Genomic DNA, 14,541 nt, shown 5'->3' with positions numbered 1-14,541 from the left:
CTTGTTGTTTTTCTAAAATATTTTAAAACGTATTCATACAACAATTTGTATTACGTATGTGTACTGCACATGAGAAAAAATGCATTATTCACAAGAAAGTTTCAATCACTTTTTATTCTTTTATCTTTTCTCATGTACTTTAATGTGGGTTATATTAGTTCATTCTGCTTTGTTTTTTTCCCCACTCATATACTGTGACCTGACAAAAATATTCAGTTCTATTTCCTCTAAAGAAGATGAGGATGAAGTAGACAACCACTCACACATCAGTAAAAGTGTGCACGCAATATGTTAATTTAGAAATAAAAAGGCCTGGGTTGGGCTTGTGGACTTTCCTTGCTATTAAGGATTTCAAATATAAGTGACCAGTTCTACTGTCATAAAATATGACTATGATAAATTATAACATGTGATTAAGAAACAAAGCAGCAGTAATAACAACAAAAATCCCCAAATGATATGTTATGTTTTAATAAAAATAAATATTTACAATATTTAAACTTTCAAACTTTTTTAAAATCCAAAGTACTTTATATGATATATTGTTTTGTAGTTAACCAGGAAAGTGATTAATAATGCCACCTTTGTTGTCACAGATATCAAATAACTATCTTCAACCAATTAAACTACATTTATGCAAAATTGAACATTTTCAAATCAAAGAAAAGTGTTGCAAATTAAATAATTTAAAAAGCTTTCATCTAAAGGGCATGTCAGAATGATTATTAATTTCTGAAACTAATTTCCATGCTACAATTCTTGAGGAGTATAAAATATAAACTTTATTTTTAGAAAGATTCAATTTCTACATAGCCCAGACTGTCTTAAGAGTTTTTGTTATTCAGATAGAAGGATAATAATTTAAAATCTTATCATTATCTACTTATTGCACACAACATTGAATTTAAAAATTATTTTTAAGGGTAGCATGAAATTTAACTACATTCACTCCATAAAATATTCTTCTGCCTTTCTCCTCTCCTAATGTGTCCTTCTCCTTTTATATAATGTAGACATGTCAGATTTTTCTTTTGTCTCGATATCCCTGATAATTGGGTTTACACGCATACTCTGGTATGATTGAGTGAACAGATTTACTGTTCATATAGTACTTCCAGCTCTTAAACCATATATGTGTATATTTTATATTATATATCACATATATATGCATATATATGTGATATATATATATACATAATCTTAGTAGAATAAAGTAGGGTAGTGTAGTGTAACTCTTAATTTCCCGAATTTGAATAACACTTTTTATTAAAAGGCAATAGTATTACTTCAACTTGCTGTCCAAATAAAGTGTGTTCTGCTTCATGTGACTATGGACCTCTTTTCTCTAATGATTATGATTTCCTAACCTGGCTCATATAAATGAAGATAAATATTTGTGTACTTAAAGAAGTGAGTAGCACACAAAGCAATAATGAATGACTTCAAATATAACTTTGTGAGACCCCAAAAATACTTCTGTAAGAATATGAAACACCTTAAGTGAGAGTATTTGCATTAAAATTATCTAGAATTTGGGGTGAATATATATTTGAGTTATTTTTATAATTATTTCTTTCCTTTTTAGAAGAATAATGATGAAAATGAAACAAAATTTAACACACGTTTCAGAATTCTATCTTCTGAGAGTCTCTGATGATCCAGAACTGCAACCCAATCTCTGTGGGTTGTTCTAGTCCATGCACCTGATATCAGTCCTTGGGAACCTTCTTATCATTCTGGCTGTCCGCTCTGACCCCAACTCCATACCCCTATGTACTCCTTCCTCTCCATTCGTTCCTTGACTAACATTGGCTTCATTTCTACCAAAGGTCTCCGTTTATTTGACTGTAGAACATTGTCTTAATTAGTGATTGTTAGGGGAGAGTCCAGTACATTGCAGATGGTGCCATCCCCGGGCTGGTGGTCCTGAATTCTAAAAGATCTCAGGCTAAGCAATCCATGAGCAGCAAGTTTCTCAGATACTCCCCTTGAGGACCTCCGCATGAGCTCCTACCCTAAGGTTGCTGCCCTTTTTGAGTTCCTGTCCAATTTTCTTCAGTGATGAACAGTGCAGTGGGAGTGTAAATTAAACCCAAACTTGTTTTTGTCATGGTGTTTCACCAATCAATAGTTATGCTAAGACAATGTCTTTCTTAACAAAACAGATATTAACATTTGAAGCCCACAAAAATAGATGTAGAGAAACTACAGAATAGTTTTTATCAAAAATAATGGCCAATTTACTAGTTTTAGAAATATTTATTGTTTCATTAATATATACAAAATTTTCCATATATTAAAACTAAACCAACTGCTCTTACCCCCTTGAAGTGCACAAAATATTATGTATTGATTGATCTAATATTGACATATAACTTGACAATAATAAAGATTAACTACTTTTTATCCTGAACAGGATAATAAAATAATAATAAGCTTTCTAGATTTTTGAATTGATTGGCATATACAAAAAGGAACAGACACACTTCTATTCCTAGCCAGCATGATGTGGGATTCCCCTCTGTATCCTGTGAATATGATTGGTTAATAAAGAAAGCTGACTTGAGCCTACGGCAGGGCAGAGCAGAGGTAGGCAGGGAAGTTGGAACTGAACGCTGGGAGAAAGAAGGGTGGAATCAGAGAGAAGCCATGTAGTCCCACTGGGGACAGATGCCGGAACTTTACCCAGTAAGCCACAGCTTCATGGTGATACACAGTTTAATAGAAATAGATTAAATTAATATATGTGAGTTATCCAATAAGAAGCTGGAGCTAATGGACCCAACAGTGATTTAATTAATACAGTTTCTGTGTGATTATTTCGGGGTTAGTCAGCCATGAAAAAACAAGCAACCTCCCCTCCAACATCAGCATACAGCATTAATATGTAAGAAACTCTGGGGACTCTTCCCTCCATCATATGCTTTCCCTGCACCTCTAGTACTGACCCAGACAGGTAAAATATCCACAAGCCTTCCATTCCAATATTCAACAAATCCAATCCATTTATATTATAAAACTGGAAATATTTTAAATCTGATTCTAGAAAAACTTTTGACGAGGTGCTTAAGAGTTCCTGCTTAAAATGTAAACGTATTTTCATTAGGGACATTTCCTTACAGAAAAGAGATAAATGTTAACAAAACACAACATACCAAAACCTATGGGATACAATGAATTCAAAGAAAAGTTTAATTTATCACAAATAATGGGTATTACAAATCTAAATATAATAAATAAATAAATATATTATGCATTGACGTCTTAGAAAAATAAGAAGAAAACAAACCCCAAATAAGTGAACAAAAGCAAATAAGTGAGGTCAAGGAAGAAATTAATGAGACAGAAACAAAAAAATAAACAAAAGAAAGAGTTGTTTCTTGAGAAAAATAAGCAATTTTGTTAATCACTTAGCCATATTAACCAAACGAAAAAAAGAAAAGACAAAATTAATCAGATTAGATATGTAAAGAGGTACATTACAAAATATGTCAATGAATATAGAAGACCATAAGGTTTCAAAATTTATTCCAATAAATTGAAAATTCTAAAATAAATGGACAAATTTGTGAGCTACCAATTTTCAGCCAATGAAAAATAAAACAAATCCATCATAATCAGATTGAAACATAAAAATATGGACAGGTGCTATAAAAATATTGCAACACAAGCTGAGAAAATCCATAGAATCATTGTGACATATTCTAAAAGGCTACAGTCCAGAGAATTGGAAAATTTCAAAGAAATAATTTTCTCACTAGGTGCCACTTACCAAAGTTAAAATGAGATCAAATAATCTATTTAAAACAAACCTACAGGCTCTTATAAAGTAGAAACAGCAATTTAAACTCACCCAAACAAAAAAGATCAGGGTCAGATGATTTTAGCACAGAATTATACCAGATTTTCAAAGAAGAGTTAAAACCAATATTAAGTTTTTCCACAAAATAGGAACAGAAGTAACATTGAACAATATATTTTATGAGGCCACAGTTACCCTGATACGCAAACCACTTAAGACCCAACAAAGAAAGAGAATTATATCTTTTATTTTTGAAGATTTTATTACATTTTGAAGTTTTTAATTATATCATTTCCTCTTTCTCATTCCTCTCTCCAAACCCTTCCATATAACACTTGGGTAATTATTTTATCTCATTCAAATTAATGGCATCTAACAAATAGGTATTTTAAAACAATATATAAAACTAAAGAAATACATTAAGTTGCAACTAGAGTTTCTCCTGAGTAGTGAAAGAGGGATAAGATATTACTGAACTATTTCTCTTTTCTTCCTTTTTTCACTTCTAATGTTAAGAACCTCTGAGATACCGTGATAATGTGAAGCAATTTATGTAATTATGAACTCTGGGCATTCTATCTCCAGGGTCACAAAAGAGTCAATAATTAACCCCAGCCTGTCAACCTTGCAATTTGAGGACTTGAATATTGTTGAAGAACTGAAGAGAATTCTTCTCTAGTGTCTGACTGAATCAGGGGGACAATTCATTATATATTTTCATCAAGTATAAAAAATAAATCAGAGCCTTCTATGGTCACAAGACAAAGGTGTTACTTTGGATCTTGGTCATGACCCAGCAAAGAACCAGCTTAAACAAGTAAGTGTTGAGTGAGGTGGATGATGAAGAAAGAGCCCTTGGAAGAGGTCTCTCTGAGTCATTGGTTTCTCATCATTAAGAGAAAACTTGGTAAAATAAAAAAAAATTTAAAAAACCCTGTAAATTTTCTTCTATGATGAGTTGGAAATTTATGCTCTAAGGGGACTAATGTAAATTTTCTTCTATGATGAGTGGGAAATTTATGTTCTGTGTTGTTTTAAGGGGACTAACATATAATTCAATTTGATTTATTCCCCATGGATTGTATTAGCACAGATATCTCACACATCAAAAGTAAAAGCGGTCCATTTACTAAGCATTTTTACAATATTATGAATGTGATTTAAAAAGAGGAATGAGAATAACCACAGTATCATGTCTATTTCCCATGGTCATCTGATGACTCCTTTAAAATTGTTGGCTATGAAACCCTGTTGCTATGAAGAAGAGGAAGAACAATGTCTAAAGTCAAGCAGCTGGGGCATTTTGTACTGTTACTGAACGATTTGAGCTCTGAACTCTGACCTGTGCATTTTGTACAACTTATTTCTCTTCATTTACCTAATTACCTCCACCTCATAAATTACCAATTCCTTTCCTGGAAAACAAAAATTGCAGCATTTATATCAGTTGTACACCAAAGTATTAAGATGAAAAATATAGTAAGCCATGCTTGAAGTGTATCATCCTATTGTGGAGATGAAACACTATTTTCAAAAGGGTCCTAGTGGTTACTGGACAGAATTATAATATATGGTTATATGTGTGTGCTGTCATGTCTTGAACTCATGACTGCTAAAACTCATCACATGTTACAGATAGGCTTAGAAACAATATCAAATGGTTAGCTCCTAAACACATACATACAAGAACCATTGTACAAACTGTATAGATTTTACTTATACATTTAGGTGTGTGTATGTGTGTGTGTGTGTGTATGTGTGTGTGCAATAAAAATTAATGAAAACAGAGACCATGAATTTGAAAAAGAGAAAGGAAGGGTAGAAAGGGTATATGGGAGGGTTTGTATGGAGAAAAGTAGAAGGTAAAAGATCCTATTATTATAATCTCAAAACCTAAAGAAAATAAAAGTGTATATTGATCTAAAATATATAGTATTTTTCTGTTTAGCATATAAGATCCATTGCATGTACTTTTGCCTTACAGTCAACACACAGTAATGTGTGTTGATAAATTCTATTTTGTATTATTCTAAGATGGGATAACTAAACAAAAACAATTTGATGGTTAAGAAAAATTAAAATGTTATTTCATCATATCAAGAAATAATCTAACTTTGAATTAATTTAGCTTTGATTATTATATCTACGATGCTTAAAATGCTGTTAGTATCTCTGAGATTGATATATTCACCTGTGACTATTCCTAGTAGATACAACTGCATAGAATAGTAACAGATAAATGGTAAGCTCAATGTGTAACTAATACGTATTTATAAAGCATTGATAAAGAAATACCAATATTTTTAGATATTATGTACAATAATAATGAGGTTAATCTTCATAAAGATTCAAATAAACTGTCTTGTAATGTACAGTTATGATATTCTATTTATGTAGTGAAAATTTTCATTTTGCCCTTTTATATGAGCATTCTACAATAAATTGAAGATAGTAATTATATCTATTTCTTTTCCAATTCCAAAGAGCCTATACTATGGTTATCACAAAAGATGTTTCAAAAATATGTCAACATTAAATAGACCCTGTCTTGGCTCACAAACATTGGTTACTTCAAAACGCTCAAAATATTTTTCTATATTTTTGCCTCTTTAAAAATGTCTCCATGAGAATAGAAGCAAGATATTTTTTAACCTCATCTCTGAAGGGATTATAACACTCATTTACTTAAAGTTCACAACACAATTTTTAATAGGCATAAAAAATTTTACAAGGTAGAAAAAATGTATGCAAATTTTCTAAATTGGTCTAATCCATATTTTACAATATTGTATCAGCCTGAGCACCAATGCTTTCAAAAGTTGTGCTCAACAAAATTTTAATTTATTATTAGTGGGGGCACACTAGCCCTGTTGAATTGAAATTAAGAATAAAGGTTCCTCAAAGCTAACATAAATTTACCATATGATTCAACTATAACACTCTCAAATATTTACCTGAAGTACTCCAAATCAATACATCACAGAGACACAGATCAGCTTTCAATGTAGCACTATTTCCAATTGGCAAATTATGGAATCCACCTAACTATCCAACACAGAAATGGATAAAGAAAATACGGTATGTATATGATGAATTTTTTCAGCCATAACTTTAAAAAATGCATAAAATAGAAGGAAACCAGAGATTATTTTAAGTAAATTAAGTCAGTCTCAGAAAAACATAGTTTTTCAATAAAAAATAGAGTTGTTCAGTTTTACCAGTAATTACACATATTTGTAATTACTTGTATTTGTGACAGTAGGATTTTATAGACATGTTTATAGCAATGTACAGACACATGATATAAAAGCAGAAGTGAAACTGTAAAGAAAAAAGACTAATAAGGTGGGCATTTAAGAGGGTTTCAGGGAATGTGTTCAATGTGCAGTATATGCTAATATAAAATGTCTTAGTTGGCATCAAACTTTGTACAGTGAATATATGCAATGATTTTTTTAAATTGATATTTTCATGCTGATAGAACTCTCAAACTGAAAAACATGTACCAGTGAGATTTTACGACCTTTAAAGGGGGTGAATATTTTGCAGATGGGCAATACTCTTCAGGACAAACACAGAAAGGTAAAAAAGTTCATGTATTATATGTTGACTCCCATATAGTACAAGGAAAAATACATGGGGTTAAGCCACTTACATCCTGAGTCATATCTCTCGTCATGGTCTGTTCTTCTAAAGCAATGAAGAAATATTATTCCTTATGCAAGATGGACTTTCAAGGAAAAATTATTAGTAAATGGATTTTAAGGATACTATCTGTTTCAAGTAAGAAAACGTGACAATTATTGAGATTTTGGAGGAGAGGGTAAAAATGTTTACAATTACTGATAAAACTGAACACATACCAATTTTGGAATCAAACAACTATCATTCATTATATTATATTGAGAACGAGTCTCAAGAATTTTTATTAAAATAAATTATTTTCATACAACATATTCTGATCATAGTTTCTGTCCCCATTTCCTCTCAGATCCTCCAACGTCCCTTAACCATCACACTCCATGCCCTTTCTCTCTCTTTAGAAGGAAAACAAACAGGAAAACAAAACAAAGTCACAATTAAAAAAAAAGAACATAAAAAACACACACAAACACAACCCCTAAGAGCAGAACACCAGAAACCACAATTGGCAGGCAAAAGACCAATAAGACCAAAAACTGCCCAAACAAAGAAATGAGACTCAAGAATTTTGAAACGAGGCTAAGGAGACAACCTAGTGGATGAGGGTAGGGCTTGGGAACCTGAGCATGAACACCCAGAGCTGATGTCCAACGGTAGGAATGGAAGCAGGTCCCTATCACTGCAGTCCTGGGCTGGAGAGTGGGGACAGGAAAATTTCAGCTACTTGCTATGGAAGCTTTTTCTAAGAGATCAAGTCTATAGAGGTTTACAGACAAAATTTTATCTCTCGCTTAAGATGTTAACAGGAAATCCAGCCCCAAATTCCAAGGATGTTTTTCACTGTAAGGCAAGTGAATGGATCAACTCACAGTTACTAAGATCTCAAATTTGCAATAGATGATTCCAAAGCAATGAAATAGTACTTCTAACATAAACTTACATCATCATGCTGTGTTTGGGGGCAATGAATGCTACTGATAGGAGTAAACAGTTAATATTAATATGTATTTTCTTCGTGTCAGAAATTATCCTAATCAATTTGCATTTCTGGAGTTAAAAAAGGAACATCAAGAACTGTGCCTATTCATTGTCAATTAGAGAGAATTTAAGGAATTCACAATCATCTATATATTTTAAAAATACAGATGAATACATGGATAAATGCTAGTGATAAACAATCATCTCTGCAATTTTAAAAGTCGAAATTTTATTATTCTAAAAGTTCAGCATGCACAAAATCTTGACCATAATCAAACCATAAAGACTCCCAGCACAGAGAAAGGGAAGTAGGCACAAGTTCTCACTCCTAACCATGAAGCCATTTGTAAGTAGTAGTTTCTGGGAGGGATTTTTTTCCAAAATAAAAAGATAAATAGGACGCAAATTTCTTTAGGCAGGTGATTTATTATGCCCACTTAACAGTGAGGGAAGGGGCTGGAAAGATGGTTCGGCAGTTAAGGGTAGTTACGTTTTGCAGAAAACACTGTTTTGGTTTCCACCACCCATATATATACATGCAAGCAAAATGCTCACACATAGAATGGATAAATATAATGATAATTAAAAATAAGAACAATGTACAGAAATGTTTACGTTTTTTTCCTGTATTTTGCTCATGTGCACTTTCCAAATTGAATCATAATGTGAAACAATGATCCAAAGTTTACCTTGCATAACTTAAATAAGAGAATTCTGGCCCATACAATAGAAACTATCAGTGACATATATATATATATATTATATATATATCAGTGACATATATATATATATGTAAAATTGGGTATATGGTTACTGGGAATTAAATGTAGGGAGGCCTTAGGAACTCAAATTCTTTGTTGTAAATAAGAAAGATTATGAGCAGAAAAAGCAATGTAGCAATATTAACAGATTAAAGATGCCAAGATCAAAGAGGGGAAATTTCATTTCCTTTACATTTTAAGATAATAATTACATAATTTCCCTTTCCTTTTCTTCCCCCAAAACTCTCCCATATACCCCTCCTTATTCTTTTTCAAGTTCATGCCATCTTTTTATTAATTGTGGAGATATATTCATCTAGAATTCTAATTTTCACATTTAGATCTTCCATCCACTTGGAGTTGATTGTTGTAGAAGGTGAGAGATACTGGTCTAATTTCATTCTGCTGCATGTACATATACAGTGTTCCCAGCACCATGTGTTTTATTATTGACTTTTATTGAGCTCAACATTTCTCTCTGCTCCCCTCTTTGCCTTTCCCCTTCCCCCTTCAACACTCCCCCATGGTCCTCATGCTCCCAATTTACTCAGGAGATCTTATCTTTTTCTACTTCCCATGTAGATTAGATCTATGTAAGTCTCTATTAGGGTCCTCATTATTGTCTAAGTTCTCTGGGATTGTGGTTTGTAGACTGGTTTTCTTTACTTTACGTCTATATTTCCATTTTCTAGAGTATATCTCATTTTCAGAAGCTAAAGTTTCTGTTTTAGACATTCTTCTTGGTCATGCTTCTTCCTTTATCCTGTATTTACTTTAAGGCCATTGTAAATGGAAGGGTGTCCATTTTTCCATATGTTTGTTGGTGGTGTATAAAATAGCTATTGATATATGGAAGTCTGCTCTATATTCTGTCACATTGCTGATTTTTTTTATTTCTAGACGTTCTCTGTTAGAAATTTGGATATTTCTAACATATAACATCATATTTTGTGAAAATATGGATAGACTGAATTATTTTTTATTTATGTTTCTTCAGTGTCCTTTTACATCAGCCAGAATTTCAAATATAAGAAGTGGGGATAGTTGATAGTCCTTTCTCCTCCATGACTTCAATGGGATTCCTTCATATTTTCATATATTTAGGATGATATTGACTGCATGCTTCTCATATAAAATTTATTAAGATGTTGGAGTATGTTCTAAACTAGATACTCTAGGACTTTTCTATAAATGCATGTTGGAATTTGTCACAGGTTTTGTTCTGCATCTTTTGAGATGATTGTGTGATTTTGTTTTTAACTACATTTTTGTGGTTTATTGCACACATATAGTGAAAATTCCTTAATCTTCTGAATAAAGCTGAATAGATCATGGTGAATATTATTTTTTGATGTAGGTCTGTATTCTGATTGCAAGTAGTTTGTTTAACATGTTTTAGCCTGTATTCACCAGCAATGTTGGTCTGTAGTTTTCACTTTTGGTGTGAACCTTGAGTTGGCTTATATAATGATGATGGATTCATAGGAGTTAAGAAATGTTTCTCATTTTTATGATTTTTTAAAAAAATAATTTATGAAGTTTCTCTCTATCTTCTGTAAAGGTCTGGAAGAATATCACTGTAAATCCTTCTAGCTCTGAACATTTTATGTTGGAAATCTTTTATTACACTTTCAGCTACCTCATTTACTATTCATACGTTTTGTTTGTTGAATTCTGGGTTTAATTTTGGTGGTTTGAATAATCTATAAATCCATTCATTTCTTTTAGGTTTTCCTACTTAAGGTAGTATAGGATTTTCAAATATTCCCTTATAACAATTTCTTTGTCTGTCTAAAAGGACAATGTTAAGTTAATGACAAAGTTAAAGTAATTGTCATATTTTAGTTATGTCTTAAGAAAAAAATAAGATATAGTTATTTTGCTGTAATAAAATGATTATTTAAATTGAAAGGATATTATTTTTTTCTCTGTGTCATCCAAAAGGATAGTTGTATTCTAACATGACCTAAAGTTGTGATTTCTAATGTCTTTGGCTTTAAAACTCTTTTAAGCTTACTTCCTCAAGAATACATTTGTATGAAAGAATATGTGTAACTTAGAAACCCACATAGAAAGTTGCAGGTTCTTGGGCTTGTCATGATGCTATGCATGATGAACTTCAAATTAGAACATTTTACTTGTAAGAACTTGAACTTAAAATATAGGGATTTCCCCTTTTAAATTGTTTCTACTATTTTGGAGATTATAATGTAATCATGCATTATTTTATGTATTTTTCCAATTAATTTTGTTTACCCAAAGGTGTCCCAACAATACAGTTGTCTCACAGTTCCATCTCATGAGCCTCTCAGAGGATCCAGAGCTGCAGCCTATCCTCTTTGGATTGTTCTTATCCATGTACATGGTCACAGTGCTTGGGAACCTGCTCATCATCCTGGCTGTCACCTCAGACTCCCACCTCCACAGCCCCATGTATTTCTTTCTCTCCAACCTCTCCTGGTCTGACATCTGTTTCATCTCCACCACAGTTCCAAAGATGATTTGGGATATTCAGACTCAAAGCAGAGACATCTCCTATGCGGGCTGCCTAACACAGATGTCTATGTTCATAATTTTTGGGTGTATGGATAGTATGCTTCTGACTGCAATGGCCTATGACAGGTTTGTGGCCATCTGTCACCCCCTGCATTACACAGTCATTATGAACCCTCACCTCTGTGCATTCTTAGTTTTGATATCTGTTTTGGTAAGTCTTTTAGACTCTCAGGTGCATAATTTGGTTGTGCAACAATTTACATACTTCAAGGATATGAAAATCTCTAACTTTTTTTGTGATCCTTCACAACTTTTAAATCTTGACTGTTCTGAAATGTTCACCAAAATCATAGTCACTCAATTTATTGGTGCCTTTTTTGGTTTATTTTCAACCTCAGGGATCTTTTTATCCTACTATAAAATTATTTCTTCCATCCAGAGAGTTCCATCAACAAGCGGAAAATATAAAGCCTTCTCCACCTGTGGGTCTCACCTTTCAGTTGTTTGTTTATTTTATGGCACATCCATTGGAGTATATGTTGGTTCAACTGTATCAAACTCTCCGAAAAACTGTGCAGTGGCTTCACTGATGTACACAGTGGTCACACCTATGCTGAATCCTTTCATCTACAGCCTGAGAAACAGGGACATTAAAAGTGCCCTCTGGAGGTTGCTGCAAAGAACAATATGATCGTACAACCCCTTCCATCACTTCTGGAGTTTGAGCTGTTAGTCCAACTATTTACACCTAAAAACACAAGCTATTTGATGTTACTACTTTCATCCCACTCCATTAATACCTAAATGGATATTCCTTCAGTTTCTCTTTAATTTAATTGAGCAAGGATACCTAGATCTTGTCGTTTCTTAAACATAAATAAATTAATATATTCAAGAAAACTCATAATTTCTTTTTTAGCATTTATTTATTTTCAGGTTTTATTATTATTATTATTAAAAATTTTCACCTCCTCCGTTCTTCCCATTTCCCTTCCCCTTCCTCCATCCCCCCTCCCCCTCCCTCTCCAGTCCAAAGAGCAGTCAGGGTTCCCTGCCCTGTGGGAAGTTCAAGGTCCCCCCTACCCCAATCTAGTTCTAAGAAGGTGAGCATCCAAACAGACTAGGTTCTCTCAATGCCAGTCCATGCAGTAGAATCAAAACCTAGTGCCATTGTCCTTGGGTTCTCAGTCAGCCCTCAATGTCAGCCACTTTCAGAGTATCCAGTTTGATCACATGCTCCATCAGTCCCAGTCCAGCTGGCCTTGGTGAACTCCCATTAGATCAGTCCCACCGTCTCAGTGGGTGGACACACCCTTCGTGGTCCTGACTTCCTTGCTCATGTTCTCCCTCCTTCTGCTCCTCATTTGGACCTTGGGAGCTCAGTCCAGTGCTCCAATGTGGGTCTCTGTCTCTATCTCCATCCATCGCCAGATGAATATCTTAGTGAAGACCCTGGCTTTAAAGTTAAATAGTTAAGTTCCTTTCTAGTCTCACAACTTATACCCCTTTTCACAATCAATGTATACTTTGATATAGATATAGATATGGACTATATAGCATTTTAAAATATTTATAATTTAAGAAATAATGTTCTACTTCATTATAGATCATATAAATGCCAAGCAAATCTAAATTGATAATCCTTCTCATCACAGTCAAAATGGCAGTGATTAAGAAAGCAAGTAACAGTAAATAATAGAAAGGATATGAACAAAGAAGAACATTTCTATGTCACAAATAGGAATATAAACTTCTCCAGAAAGTATTTAAGTCATATGGAAATTACTCAAGACAATTAAATGCTGATTTCTTTACGACCCGCAGTTCTACTACTCCTGGGCATTGATGCAGAACTGTCCAACTCAATAAATCACAGAAATAATTTCCAGTCAAAGTTTATTGCAACTTTACTCACAATATCTAAGTTTTAGAGGTCCCTGCATTGCCAAAAATAGAGGAAGGAGTAGAAATGATATGAGGATTTTTATACACAACAGAAAGATTTTCAATCATGTTTAACAAAATTCATTTCATTTGCAGAAAGTGAATTCATTTAGAGATATTAAATAAATAATAGTTTCAAAAAGACAAAAGGTTTCCTCTAATTCATTGTTCCTATATTTTATATAGATACATAGAATCGTATATGTATGTATGTATGTATGTATGTATGTATGACATGAAGTACAAACAAATGTCTCTGAGGGAACAATGAAGACTAATAGGACAGGCCAGGGAGAAAGTTGATGTATAATGCATAATGGAAACAAACTCATCACATAATGTATACTTGAATGAAAGTTTAAAATAAATTAATTTTGGAAATATTGCTGATAGCATCTCATATTCAAAGATTTATTTAAATGGATCTTTATGCTTATGAAAACTTTGGAAAACTTGTGATTCTCCTGCTTTTGACTCTTCAACATATCCTACCTATAAGCACCACCAAAACCATTATTTCCAATTATTTCTGTACTTCTCAAATGATACAGTAAAATTGGCCATTTCCACGCTATCCATCATTTATTTACTGCCTCCAGTCTTCCCCAAATGGTCCCACAAACATCAACATACCAAGTTCATGCCCTTATCTTTTTGTTTAAATAGTTCTCAGTCCAATTAGTGCTGCTACATACTTTAGACAAAAGTCCATCCACGAGAAGAGGGGCAATCCTCCAGAAGCCAAATCCCCAAAGACAGTTTCTCCTGCTCTGGGCAGCTAAGAACTGCCAATAGCTTCACAGTTAGTGGTGTGTATTTGTGAACACCTCCAGCACACATGGTGGAATTTTGACTGCCTAGTAGCATTCTGTGGGTCTTGGGCACATAACAACAGCTGCTCTGAGTTCATGGATCTTG

At 33.2% G+C, this 14,541-nt stretch overlaps 1 protein-coding gene across 3 annotated transcripts; it reads left to right on the top strand.

Moving 5' to 3' along the window:
* Positions 1-1,592: 1,592 nt before the first annotated feature.
* LOC125400787 (olfactory receptor 7E178-like) lies at positions 1,593-12,370 on the top strand. Of its 3 annotated transcripts, none has more exons than XM_087905853.1 (2): positions 1,593-1,681; positions 11,524-12,370. In XM_087905853.1, exons 1-2 carry the CDS (start codon positions 1,593-1,595, stop codon positions 12,368-12,370), a joined length of 936 nt encoding a protein of 311 aa, XP_087761979.1. The 3 variants fall into 3 exon arrangements, with proteins under 3 accessions (XP_087761979.1, XP_048290910.3, XP_087761978.1); XM_048434953.3 differs by lacking the exon at positions 1,593-1,681 and adding an exon at positions 4,591-4,619 and having other exon boundaries at positions 11,446-12,370; XM_087905852.1 differs by lacking the exon at positions 1,593-1,681 and adding an exon at positions 11,293-11,323 and having other exon boundaries at positions 11,463-12,370.
* Positions 12,371-14,541: the final 2,171 nt, after the last annotated feature.

The sequence above is a fragment of the Myodes glareolus genome, chromosome 4 (assembly GCF_982192425.1).
Source record: "Myodes glareolus chromosome 4, mMyoGla1.1, whole genome shotgun sequence".
Lineage (NCBI taxonomy): Eukaryota > Metazoa > Chordata > Mammalia > Rodentia > Cricetidae > Myodes > Myodes glareolus.
Note: the sequence above shows the minus strand (reverse complement) of the source record. Positions and strands in the feature narration are given on the sequence as shown.

Coding starts and splice junctions, on each gene's coding strand:
- LOC125400787 (XM_048434953.3), top strand. CDS start 4,591: ATGACCCAGCAAAGAACCAGCTTAAACAA. Junction 4,620..11,445: donor CAAAGAACCAGCTTAAACAA/GTAAGTGTTGAG, acceptor GTTTACCCAAAG/GTGTCCCAACAATACAGTTG.